Source organism: Thunnus maccoyii, chromosome 12 (genome assembly GCF_910596095.1).
Source record: "Thunnus maccoyii chromosome 12, fThuMac1.1, whole genome shotgun sequence".
In the NCBI taxonomy this organism is placed as follows: Eukaryota; Metazoa; Chordata; class Actinopteri; order Scombriformes; family Scombridae; genus Thunnus; species Thunnus maccoyii.
Window position 1 is genome coordinate 6,181,874 of NC_056544.1, and position 13,608 is coordinate 6,195,481.

General features: G+C 40.5%; 1 protein-coding gene and 1 long non-coding RNA gene across 3 annotated transcripts in view; one reads left to right on the top strand and one right to left on the bottom strand.

Moving 5' to 3' along the window:
- The window catches only part of zswim5 (zinc finger, SWIM-type containing 5), a 68,307-nt gene extending 65,152 nt beyond the window's left edge, over positions 1-3,155 (bottom strand). Inside the window, exon 1 of one of the 2 annotated variants that reach the window (XM_042428610.1) lies at positions 2,464-3,155. In XM_042428610.1, coding sequence (XP_042284544.1) covers positions 2,464-2,989 — 526 coding nt within the window. In that variant the 5' untranslated portion in view covers positions 2,990-3,155. The remainder of the gene's footprint in view (positions 1-2,463) is intronic. The other variant, XM_042428609.1, reaches the window with a different exon arrangement.
- Positions 1,451-5,423, top strand: LOC121908528. Its single transcript, XR_006099253.1, has 3 exons — positions 1,451-1,807; positions 3,369-3,438; positions 4,451-5,423. It is a non-coding gene; the product is annotated as an uncharacterized LOC121908528 (long non-coding RNA).
- Positions 5,424-13,608: the final 8,185 nt, after the last annotated feature.

Here is a 13,608-nt window from a genome sequence, read left to right on the forward strand (position 1 = left end):
GCCATATCTAAACAATTTATACGCGTATCAAGCTTAACAGCAGTTTTCCACAGAGCCATTCCCTGAGATATAGGCCATATTTCAAACCATGCATCATCACCCTGCAGCCTTGTCTCATTCCTAATCACTCCCCTGCAAATTCCTATAACAAAGTACATGAGGCACGTCCATCTCGCCTTCTTGAAGACAAGTATTGCCACTATTTTAAGGGGTGATTATACTATGTCAAGTCAGGTGAGAGCAATCTTAAGACTATCATTTACAGGTATGCAACACGATCTGTAATGAGTGCATTGTGCATGAGTGTGTTGCCCAACCTTTCTAAATCCAGCTGTGAAAAAACCCGACAAAGCAATTGTTCTGTTAAGTCAGTCACTAAACCTTTCACAGCAACTGGTTCCCATGGCCCACAAACTGAAGAACAAGCCAAATCTTATCTTGATTGTCACCCAGCTATTTAGTGTTTTGTTGACAGAAAGACAAAACCATGTGCCTGTCTGCTATGACTGACCTTGGGAGGGGGCGGGGGGGGGGACTGGAAACGATTCGCTGGTGAGGCAGGTAAGACTGGAAGTGTTTGCTTACAGGTTTTGTTTTGACTGTTTAAATTTCAACTAGTTTATACCAGATGGGATACAGCTTGTTTAATCACATATTATCTATCTTGACACCTCTGATGGGTGGCATATGTGTTACAAAATCTTTTTTTTTTCTTTTTTCTTTGCTCTGTAGTTGCACAGACCAGCATTAAAAGATGAATCACACCAACAAAAACTGCTTTACCAAGAGTATGTGGGAGTACCAAGTTGATGTGTTTGTAATGACAGGAAGTGTTAAAAGTAGGTCATCACTTCTAACCTGTTCAGACACACTTAAATTAAATTAGGTTTTACAAACAATACTTGAATATGATACATAATTTAAGGCCTGTAACAACCTTCACCAAAACTAAAGTCAGAGCTAATCTGACTTAACTGATTGTATGAAGGTGCAGCTGTAATATATCAACTCAGACACAAACTTATCAAGCCCAGACTGCAACAAATCTCACCGAGAACAAATCTCACTTTCATATTCAGAAGTCTCACATTTCATTCAGTTATGGGGTGGAATCGATGAGCATTTGTAAGATGCAATTAGATACAGCAGTCACACAGAAACGCACCAGCCACAGTTTGCAGCCCCCCCCCCCCCCAGATACCTTGGAGCAACATGAAACCCCAGACAAGCTCCAGTGGCTCTTACACCATATGGCCTGAGAAAAATCCCCCAGTACCCATAAAAGGCTGTTTTTTTTGGTTTATTTTTTGTTTTTTTGTTTCTTGACTATCCATCGGTTTCATCTCATCAATTTCCCTGATGTCTGAGCTCATTTTGTGGCTGTGTAGAGCCGGGGGTATGAAGCTAATGAGAATGTGAGTGGAGATGGAGCTTTGCGGAATGGCCCTTTGTTTGGAAACAGCCTCTCTGCAGCGCTGGAAACGCGAGACGCTTATCGATCATTTCAACTGGAAGCCTTTTGTGTTGCAAGCCACTGAGAGGCTGCGGGCAAACGCACAAATAAAAGGCGATTTAATGTTATATGTGACTACTGAGGGCTTCACTTTAATAATAAAAAAACCCAACACAGACACTACCAACATGTATTTTCCACGTTGGTGGCGACTGCGCTCTTTGTCCGGTCCGACCAGCAGCAGCAAATAAACAAAAAACTGTGGGGGATTTTTTTCGGATTAACGTTGGATTAATCATAATAAGAGACCCAATAACCGCCTTTGTTCTTTGCGTAAGCCACCCCCAACCGATGGTGAGTTCAGAAAAAACGACTTTTGCAACGGGGAATTCACACAAACAAAAATAAAGCCCCAGCGCTGTAACGCTGGGTCCTTTTGTATCCGCGTCTGTCAGCCCTCCTCCTCCGCGCCTCCCCCTGCCTCTCTCCGGGCTACAGCTACAGCCAGCTCCGGCCGTCGACGAAGAGCCCCGGAGAGGGAGAAAAGTGCTGATAGTTGCCGAAACACGGCTTCCCGTGTTTTACAGTCCCATGTACAGCGAGTCGGGGCTTCAACAAGAAGGCAAAACTGGGCAAAGACGCAGTATACAGCAGTAGGGCTACAGAGCAGTGAAAAGCCCTTTAATTTTTAAACAGCAGCTGGTCGGCTAATAGCGAGCGACCTTATGTTTGCTTCCCCTTTCGCAGAAAGGCCAGTGGAAGCTCAGAATTTGACAAATGTTTCTTTGGGAGCTTTTAAACTACAAAAAACCCACACACATACACAGAGACCCAAGTGTTGTCATAAATAAACCGAAGACAGATGCTTTGCATACTTTCCGCGATAGCAGAGAAAACTTCCATCAATCATCCCCAGTGAACCTCCAGCCGCAGCAGCGACACTCGCAAACAGTCCACCGGGTTCAAGCCAAAACTGCTTCACTTCGGTTTTTGTCAACTATTCCACTTACCGACTTGTAAAACGTTTTCCACACAGCCGGTCTCCAGCAGCCTGATGCCGCGGCGAAAAGGCAGTCCGTCTCCCGTTCCCACCGCTCCGGCTGCCCCCACGGTAGCCGCCGTACCGGCGGTAGATCCTCCGCCACCCCCGGTGGTTGTAGCTCCGGACCCTGTACCCCCAGCCCCACCGGTAGCCGCCGACGGACCCTCCTCGCCGGCCACTCGGCACTGAAACGAAGAGTACATGCATATCTCCTTTTCGTTACGGGGAAAAGACCAGTAGACGATGCGGCGCTGGACAGGCTCCGGGATCCGCTCGAAGCGCTCCTCCACTCTCTCGAAGGCCCACTTTTCCGCTACTGCTTTAGCGGCGCAGTCCAGAAGGGACTCCGGGGAACGGTACCGGGAGCTGGGCAACCCGCTGCCGTGGCCGGGCCCCGGGCCGGGACCTCGGGGAGCAGGGCGCAGGCAGGGTCGCTTGCTGGCCGGTGGTAAGGATAGGAGAGGATGCGGCTGTTCTCTGCGTCCTTCCGCCATGGCGAGCCGATCAACACTAACTACACGGACGGTGTGCGGACACCGAGCAGCAGCAGGAAGCCGATTACTTACACACACACACACACACACACACACACACACACACACACACACACACACACACACACACACACACACACACACATTGAGAAGCCAGTGTCAAAGCAGACAGGATCTCAGGCAAGACTTCCGATCACAAATTTCAAAATTAACTTCGTTATTTACAAACGTGTAAACTGCTGATGGCTACCAGTAAGAGTGTGACTGACATAAGACTGAGAAATTTGGGCCAAATATCCAGCAGCAAGAAGAACCACAATTATCTGATTGTTTGTTTCATGTGAGTAAAATGCGAATGCTGTTTGTTTGCTGTTTGCAGAAATTCCATTGAAAAGTCTGCAAGAAAAGATGTCTGAAATTTCACTTGAAGGTCGTTTTTACTGTCTACAGTAAGTCTGTATTGTATTACATGCACCATAATTCTGTAATTCATATGTTTTACACCTCACATTCATACATTGCTGTATGACATTCCTATTACTGGTGCATTACAAATATGAGTGTTAATTTAAATACCCACTTTGGTATCTTCTCAGTATCTTTAATTTCACCATCACTGATCAATAAATGTGTCACTTTAATCGCATTTCTAAATATCTGATTTATAGGTTTATTCAAATAAATTTGAATCACCCACCCCATTCACTCATTCACCATAACTACATCACCCTACCTCACACTATTTGCATCATCTTCTATTTTTTATTTCAGAATTTATTGACCAGTTGAGTGAACAGATTTTTTTCAAGTTAAAGCCAGTTGTTGTATACGTTGTAGCGTTAATGGGAGCAGCAGCCCTCACACTTGGCTAGTTTACCAATAGTACATGTAGGAGTTCAGTCAGAATGGGCTGGGGTGTGCAGCTGCTACCTTTACCCTATTTAGCTGTTAATTTTAGTTAGAACAAAGATTTAACTACATTGTATTACTCTTTCTTTGGTTAATGCAGTAAAAAGTAGTAAAACAGATGCAAAACTATCATTTTAAATTGTAGCACAAACCATAAACATTAACAATAATCCTCCTCTGTCTTTCTTCTTTAACTATCAATCTGTCATCTCTCTGCCGTGCTACTTTATTCAGCCCCAAAGGAGGAAAAGTGTAGAAAGACCATGGCATGTCAATATAAAGTTGTTCAGTTTTTGTGACCTTTATTTAACCATGACATGTTTACTGAAAATTAAGTGACATATTTCAATTACACGCTGCTCCACACTCACACAAGATCAATCTCTCTCAGTTGGACGTTGCTGACAATTCTGACACACAATCAGCTTTATAGTTCTTCATTCCTGTTACTGTATAATTACTTTGATGGAAAAAAAAAACTGTTTAATATTTAATCGTAACTTCAACTGGTTGCCTTTTCTCTTGTGTTTCTTCTCTTTCCCTCTGTTGCAGAAATTAGAAGATAATGCTTTGGAGATAACGTGCAGAATGAAAAGTCAAAAATAAGAGTGGATTCAGGTGCATCTTGATCCTCTTCAGCCTCTGTGGCCGCTTTGCTCTTTAATGGTGCTACCAGTTGTTCCTCCAAGGCCCGTGAGCTCCACACTGCTGCAGATATTTCATCATCCTAGTGTGGGCCTGTTCTGGCTCATCTCCTTCTAGCTTCATCTTCCTGAGTCCCCACAGCCTGATTTTCCAGCTGCAGAAACTATAGCTACCATTTTCTTCCTTAAAGTCCATTTAGGCCTTTAAGAAAATGGCACCAATGTCTTTTTCTGCTGCTATTTTGTCAATAGAGCGTTTGTACTAAGAGCCCTCAGGAAAGCTTCAGTGTGTCCCCACAGACAGTCTGGCAGAGGATAAAAGCATTTTAAAAGACAAATGTGGTCCCAAGTGCTAGTTGATATTGATACTGACAAATGTATTTCATACATACTGAAACTAAATCATTTACACTGTGTCTAAAATGTGCAGAAATCCTTTGGCACCATGTACTTAGTTTGTTGAAAAACACTTGTGGTAATAGTGAGTCTTTTATTTTAAAAACCAAATGTGTTAATTTCCTGTCTCTTTGGCTATATGTCTGTGTGCCTTGATGCAGCTGAACAGGAAGAGAGAGCAACAGAGACAGAGAGAGAGAGAGAGAGAGAGAGAAGATTGATTGGAGGTGGAAGATGTTACACATCACTAACCCACACAATAACAAAACCCTCCAGTCTCTGATCAGCATGACATGCCAGCTCTCTTACATTCAAACAATGCTATATTATTTATGTGACTGTGTACCAGCCATTGATGCACAAGCAATCATATGACACAATGCACAAAAACAAGGCAGATAATGAGTAACAGTAAAAAGAAAAATAGAATATATTACGTATATACATACAATACTCCTATTGTAATTTTCCTGTAATTTGTTGATTCTGTGAAATGTATTTTAAGATCATTAGCTGTTCTTAAAAACCAATAAAAAAACACTTTCTCACTCCCGCTCTCTTCCTTTTGACATGACAGCAAAGTCCTTGACATGTGCGCATTTTACATTGAAGCAAGTAACGATCCCAACTCATCCTCATGAATAACAAAGTTACTGTTTTGCAAATTAAATTCACACCATTATGTGCCCTATACATATCAATTACCCCAGGTCGGCAAATACACATTCATTTGAATGGATGCCGCACACACTTCTGTCTGTTTCCCACAGCAGGCTGCAGAGGCTTTGGAGCCAGCCATCAACTTCAGTGCTTAGACTAAAGGCTTATTTCACAGAAAAATATGCTCATGCTGTATATTTAAGTCTATATCCTTAGATGTTAAAAACCCTAAAATAAATGAGAAATATCATGCAGGAAAAATCTCTTATTTATAAAAGTCATCTGTAACAGTTATGTGTGTGTGTGTGTGTGTGTGTGTGTGTGTGTGTGTGTGTGTGTGTGTGTTTATACAGACCGAATTCCTCTTTAATTAAACTGTAAATTAGCTTGATTAGCTTGAGCTTGCTAAATTGAATTCAAACATCTATGATCAGACACAAAAGAAACCAACGTTCACATACAGTAGTAGCACTAACGCACTGACTTTTGTGCTTCATGGCCTCCAACTCCACAGAGTACACACATAGTTGTTTGTTTTTTTTTTGTTTGGTTTTTTTTGTGAGATTATTAAAATGGTCAACGTTCTATGTAAGCAATGAGGACCTAATAGAGGGTGGCTGATACTGGATACAGTATATATAAAAAACAAACAAATAAGATCATTACTGGCCAATGATCTTTGATATATAAACACACCTTTAAAAAAAGGATCCATCAGGTCCAGTTAGAAATGTGATAAAGATAGGTGCAGGAGGCATAGTAATTTACAGTTGGACAAAATGTTTTACAGACTCTGCACCACCATCTGCTCAGCTCTGATTTGATCATCTCATTTGATACATCTCACATTCTAAGTCCAGAGTGTGCTGCTGGAAAAACCTATATAATGATGTCTTTCTGAGGTCATGTCCAACCTAATTCATTATATTTAAAATCCCATCTTTTTTTCATTTTTCTTTCCATTCACACAATAACATGTTATTTCATTGACGCTGTCATACAGCATGACGATGGGAAGGTTTGCCTTGTCTAGCTAACTATTAGGGTACAGATTAAACTATTTTCATGTCATCTTTAGCAGCCAGACACACAAGATTACATTTCTTTTATTCACTTTGCAGAGAGCAATGATTGCAGTGAGCAGAAGCTTTACATTAGACATTGTTTTACTTGATCACAATATATCTCTGATGTTACTGAGAAGATTTAAGATAAAACTCATCATCGTGTTCCAGTTAGATTGTTGGCTCCAGTCGTCTTTTCTAACACACTATGTTGAGTGACTAACATCATTTTGTGAGTTGTAAAAACAGAACAAAGTGAGGTAAATTTATCATACATATAACAAATCCCTACAGTTTGAAACAAACCCCAAATACACAGCAGCTTGTAAGCTTTCAGCAATATCACTCCACTGCAGGTGGACAAACTATCCTCACCTGGCTGCAAAATCAGAAATTCAGTGGACAAAACAGTTTCAAGTAGGCTCTCTGAGAAGTATACAGTAAGAGACTCATTTATTTTGTTCCCACTGCCCACCACAGTCAATCTGGGGGCCTTGATCCAGCATTATACACAGTTAATAAATTCCCACCAAATTGATTTTTGGACATTTGTTAAAAAACACGAGGGTTAAGTATTGATACATGTAACATGCATCTCTTGGAGTTGGTGTGGACTGATACATTTGTAGAAATGGAAGTGCACAAATCACTGTTGGAAAAATAAATTTATACAATATAATTAAGGTTTAGGCACAAAAATGACTCAGTAAGGGAGAGATCATGGTTTGAGTTAAAATTACTGTCTTAAGGTTAGGGAACCTTCAACGTCATGGTTATAATAATAACCATGTGGTTAACATGAGGGAATGATTACGTTCATGGTTGACCATGACTGTCAGCAAGAAACGGAAAGTGCAAAGATGACTTTCGTGTCAAAGTCTGACCATCCAACCATCATGACCTCCGCTTGTTTTTATTCACAATTTTCATTTGCACATAAAAAACCTTAAATATCGCAAAATAAATTTCCATTGGCTCAACTAAATACTTATCTTAACCCAAACCACCATCTGTCTCTAAAAATTTACCAATAAACCTAACCAGATCTTAACGTTGTCACGTTCTAAAGGCATCAGATAAGAAAATACTTCTATGTGTTGTTGTAAAGTTCAGTTAGAAACAAGGTATTTTGTCATTTTAATATGGAGGACTTACTACTTTACAGCATAAATAATACAATGTACATTACTATTTTTACATCCTGTCAACACCGAAACAGGGAATTAATGTATCTAATGGCCAGATTATTAAAAAACAAACAAAAAACACTTTTTACTTTGGACAATGCACCTATTATCACTCAGCATATGATAAAGTTGCTGCATTGAGAGAGCAAGTGAACTATCTGGATAACTGTTGCCAAGTCAATGAACCAATAACCTGGTGGTCTTTATAAGTGAAAAAAGGGTACTTTGGGAATGATGTGGAATAGAGTGAGACCCCAGGCACTCTGAAAATGTGTATCCACTAACTTACAATTATAACCGGCCAAATAAAATAAAACCACCTAAATAGATTTTTGGAGTGCGTTGGCTCCCATTGATTCCTAACAAATACATATCATTTTTGTTCTTCACTGACCTTGTATGGGCAGTTATGCTTTTTCATTTTCACAATAATTGACAATTGCGCAGGCGGAGAAGATGTTTCATCAGCCTGGGACAAAGCCAATCTACACATAATGGCTAATAAAATGTCTGATGAATGGACGTCATGGCTGAAATTAAGCAGACTATCTGCTCTGAAGTTGACTCTTTTGGAGATACGGGAGAGACATTAGCGGCTGAGCACGGAGACAATATCCAGATCTGTGTCTCTCTGTGTATCCCCTTCCCTCTTCTAAAGACTGCTTTTTGGCGTGCAATTATACTGAACAATAGGCCAAAGCCAATGGAGGATGCAACTCGTTACCATGGAAATGATTATGATGGATTTGTGGATAGACAGAGCAGGTAATTGGAAAAAGATTGATGGGTGACAGGGTGAAAGAGAGAGATAGAAAGGGATGGAAGGAGAGAAGGATAAATTACCAGAGCAGCAGTGGGAGGAGAGAAAGCCCTATTACACCCTATCTTTCTGGGATTTACAATTATATAATGATGCATCCTCTCTCTCATCAAGTCAATAGGCAATCACTCTCTCTTGCTCTTGCAGTAACTCCCTCTTCTCTCTTTCTTTCCCTCTGTATTAGCCCTTCTTCTCCACCATATCCTGTTTTCTCTCTGTCTCCCCTCCACACTAGTTCTCTCCCCTGACTCCAAAGTGAAAAGTGGACCTATTGTGTATAATTCCTCTCATTATCACTTAGTGAGGGGAGGTGCTGAAAAGGGTAGAGATACCCCTGTGTGAAGCACACACACACACACACACACACACACACACACACACACACACACATACACACACACACACATCCACACAGGCAGTGTCCAGGGGACGTAAACACGCGGTGTGTCTGTATTGATGTGTTTTCAGGCTGTGGAGGAGCCTTGAGGTTAGAAGGCTGGTTTGTGATTAGAAGGTCATCAGTAAGGATCCAGAGGCTAGATTATAAAATTCTAGCTGAGGAGGATGAAAATTTGATTCCATCCCTTAACCACTGCTATCAGCCTGCCCTTGAGCAAGGCAACCAACTCCCAGTTGCTAAAGTGAGCCAAAATTTGTACAGTTTTTGGTGCAGAGCAGCTCATGAAGCACATGTGAGGAACGAGATGAACATGAAGCATAGCAGTACTGAAAATTGTAAGAAAGTTTAGTCCCCGTATGGTTAATAAAACAGACATTATATTATAATATTATTATTATAATATAATAATGCTAGCTCTAAATTTAAATTTTAGATTAGCTCAAATGTAAATGGACATGAATGGGTGAAATGTCACAGCAGGGCTGGATTAACTGCTTACAGGTGTGGGGCAAAAAATGAGCTTTGGGTCCCAGTTGAGCCCCCCCATGTTCCCTAACTTAGTTTGATTAAACACACATTGTCAATTTCATTTTTTTTCATTAAAAATTTCCATTTCAGTTACTATTAATCCATTAATCCAATTACCACAAACTAATTGCTGTGCAGTGAACCTGGGGCCTTTGAAACCCCTGAGGGTCAGTTTCCAGTATAATAAAGGCTGGGGCTGGCTCGGGTTGGCAGATATGGATATGATTCTGGTCAAAGAATCAGGGCAGGAGAGAGGATCCTCAGGCTGAGGGATTTATTTGAGGTCGTCCATGGCAGGATCCTCAAAAGAGAAGATAATAATGTATGATATAAAATCACACTATAAATATGAACGATCATGACATTCAAAGGAATAAGGCTATTTACTGTAACCTAAATCACAAGCAACCATTATTATGATTAGCTTCAAAGATGATCATAGAAATAAAGAAAAAACTCTCTTTGCAAATACTGAGATTAACTGCACATAAAATACTGTATATTACTGCATCTTACTGCTCATGATACAATGGTTTAAAGCCAACAAATATGCCATGCAGATCAAATAACTAACATAAAATAGCAACCATGCAGTGTGCTCCACACAGATTAGGCAATTAAGTCAATTAAGGCTAAAAATGTAAGATAACAACCAAGCTAACTGTAATTGCTGAATGACGACACTACAAAAACATGAAGGCAACTTACATCATGCTCATTCATACACAAACTGTGCTGAAAAGTTGAATAAAGAGCTCCAAATTTTCTCCTGTGTTCTGTCTCTGCTCTTCATGCGATGATTGAGACTGTGATGACATCTGTTTGGTAATCCAGCCTTGTGTCATTCGAGACAGCAAAAAGTGAGAAAAGTTTTCAAAATTCCTCAAATTTGGAATTTGCTTGAAGCAGAAGTGATGTATAGTGGAAAGTGGTGGAAATATAAAAACTGGTTAATTTACCATGACTGGAGGTGGTGATTGGCTTGCCTTATTGAGATTTTCAATACCAGTGCCAATACCAAAATGATTCATTACCAGGTTTTGGTACTTGGTGCGATGGAGCCTTTTTGGTTGGTTCCAATAAAGTATAGAGGCTTGATAACCACAACCTATGTAGGACAATAGGCCTTTTTCACAGCAGACAATTCCACATTTCACAGTAGGAAATGTTCATGTTGGTTTATTGGGACACCTGCCATCATCAGTGTTATTAGTAACACCTGTACTTTCCTTACTATGACAAATCATAATGTCTACTGTGACCTCAAAGGGCCTTTTCAAATTTAGTCTATTATAACAGACATTTACACTATGATCATGTTTTCTCAAATGAAATTTAAAAGCAAAAACCCATCCATCACAATTTGTAAGTTGCCCCTTTTCATACATTATATATTATTTTTATATATTACTTCAATATTTTCATACCATAGACTGTATCAAATATGGATGTAGTCACCGTGACGTCACCCACTGGTTTGCGAACTGTTGTGTTTGCACAAACACAGATGTAAAAAAAGAAATTGTACATTGCACAATATCTGAGCACCATTCACACACATTCCTACCCACATTCTATCCACCCACACACATATGCACACACACCAGTACACAATCACCTGACCACACACAACAATTCACAACTGAGAGGTTTTACAGATCTTTTGTCCAGTTTCAGCTATTTTGAGTTGAACGGTCCTCCCATTTAAAGTCCATCAATGTCTGAGTAACTAGTTTTTTGAAAAACCTTGTTTGCATTATATCATATTCTCATATAAAATATATGCATGGCCTTTTGTTTTCAAACACAATTCCAGCAGGCATCCGCTACTCTGAGGCCAAGGCTGTGAAGCTTACTACAGGTCCAATGGCGCGCACACACACACACACACACACACACACAAACACACACACACACACACACTTCTCCAGGGATACGAGTCATGTCCTGAAGAGTGAGAGAAAAATAGAAATAGATCTCTTTGTATCCAGTGAGAGCAGGAAGAAAAACGAAGCTTCACCACACTGTGAAGACATTCAATAGACATACAATGTGTGTGTGTTTATTGGCCTTGACACACAACCATGTGCACACACACCTTTTGTTTCACAAAGTCTTGCTAACCAAAGGGCTCACAGCTCGGGAGCTTTCCTCACCGTAAACACTCCACTTGAGCAGTTCATCATTGAGGGACAATAGAGCAAAAATATCCACCTTTCTTCCTCTCCTTTTGTCCGTCTTTTCTCTCTCTGTCTCTCTCTGCACCGATGGCTATAATCACTTCAATTTATTTTCTACAGCAGTTTTGTCCTTCTGAGCTCAACTGCTTCATTGTTCATTGATATAAAGGCTTCAAATTAAGAGGCAGCGAGGAGAATAGATCTGTGTCTGCATGTTGCTGTGTTGGTCACATGCAAGGTCCCATAAACTACTGACTGGATTTTGAATGAAAGCCCAGTGAATGCTGATCCTCACTGCGAGGGTTGACCTGTTTCAAAACCACTAAAATAGATTGCATATATTCCCAAGGCTTATTACTGTATACTTGTATGAAGCACACACTGTATACCAGAGCTCAAATAGCAAGTATATTTAATGGTCAATGCAGAAAATCTAGACTGGGGTTTCCTGTACTACCTTAAATTTCCATAATTAGAGGACTACAAAGTTTAAATTTTTTTTAAAAAAAGCTCAGGGTGTGGAGTTAGAAGGAAGTGAGGTTGCCAGACCTCTGTAACCCACCCCTCATTTCTGCTTGAGGCTAGCGACTACCATAACACACCTGAATCTCCAACTGAACATTCGGTGGCCAAGTTGCACTGTGGGTAATGTAGGTTTTGACCATGAAGAAGAATGTGTGGAATAAAAAAGATGATTTCTCTGGTTCTGCTGTATCTTTTTTCTTTTGACTGTCCATTGTAAGTCTGACTGTGTTAAAGGAGTGCTAAATCAATGAAGTACCCTGTTGAAGTATGCTTCAACTTGCTTCCACTCTTTGACAGCGTCTGAATCCCCCCATCACACACACTCCTATGTGCCATTCAAAAAAGAAAACAATACGTTCCAAAAGCATGTCCACTTCATGTAATGACTGGCTAGGTGTGCAGAGGTGCAAGAGTAGTCGCTCTTTGTGAGCACAACCAAGTGCGCCATGAATGCCTCCAAGGACAAACTGCTTGAAAGTTTGCTTCCTTATATCCACTTGTACGGTATTGTGTTGAGACTTCGTACACCCACAAAAGACAACAAATTCAGGCAGTGGAAGATGTGTGATTCAGCCAGGAGGAAGCTATGACAACAAACTTTTGCCACTCCTTCAAATGTGGCTGTTTAGATTTATGTCTTCAGATTTTGTCGAACGACGTCATATGAGCCAATTAGACCATGTTCACACTAAGTTGGTTAAATTTGTAGATGCACGTTTTTCTCTCTGTTGTATGTAGTTTGGAAAAACGGCCTCCAGTGTGTAAATCTGAAAACGCTGGTTTGACGTGGTTGTGTGTACAGTGTAATGTTGGTGAATGGCTTCATGCAAGTGTTGTTCTCTTTATTGTCTACTTTGACGGGATGTTTAGAGTTAAATGTAGCTATCTACCACCTTTCTCTCACTGAAATTGTTGTAATTTGCTCACAATAAACATAAAATCAGCAAGCCACCACGGAAACGGAAATAGTATTTTGTTCCTTTTCGCTGGTTTTTTGTGGCTGACTTGCTGGTCTGTCCTCTGCACATGCCCAGTAGGAGGAGAATGACCTGTTTTGGCGTTTTAATGTGAACAGAAGTATTTGCAGGAATGAGCTGAAACTCCTGCTGTGAACATGTCTTTTTTTTTTTCTTAAACAGTGTATTAGAATTTACCCGGATTAATGTAGACATAATCTTAGTTTCAAGCACAGTGAACCCTGTTTGTAGCTACTGAACTAGTTGTTATAGGGGACGATCACTCGGACTTGCTACCTTTTTGGTGATCGCTTCCCAGTCACTAGCATTTAGCCAAATACCCCATCTAA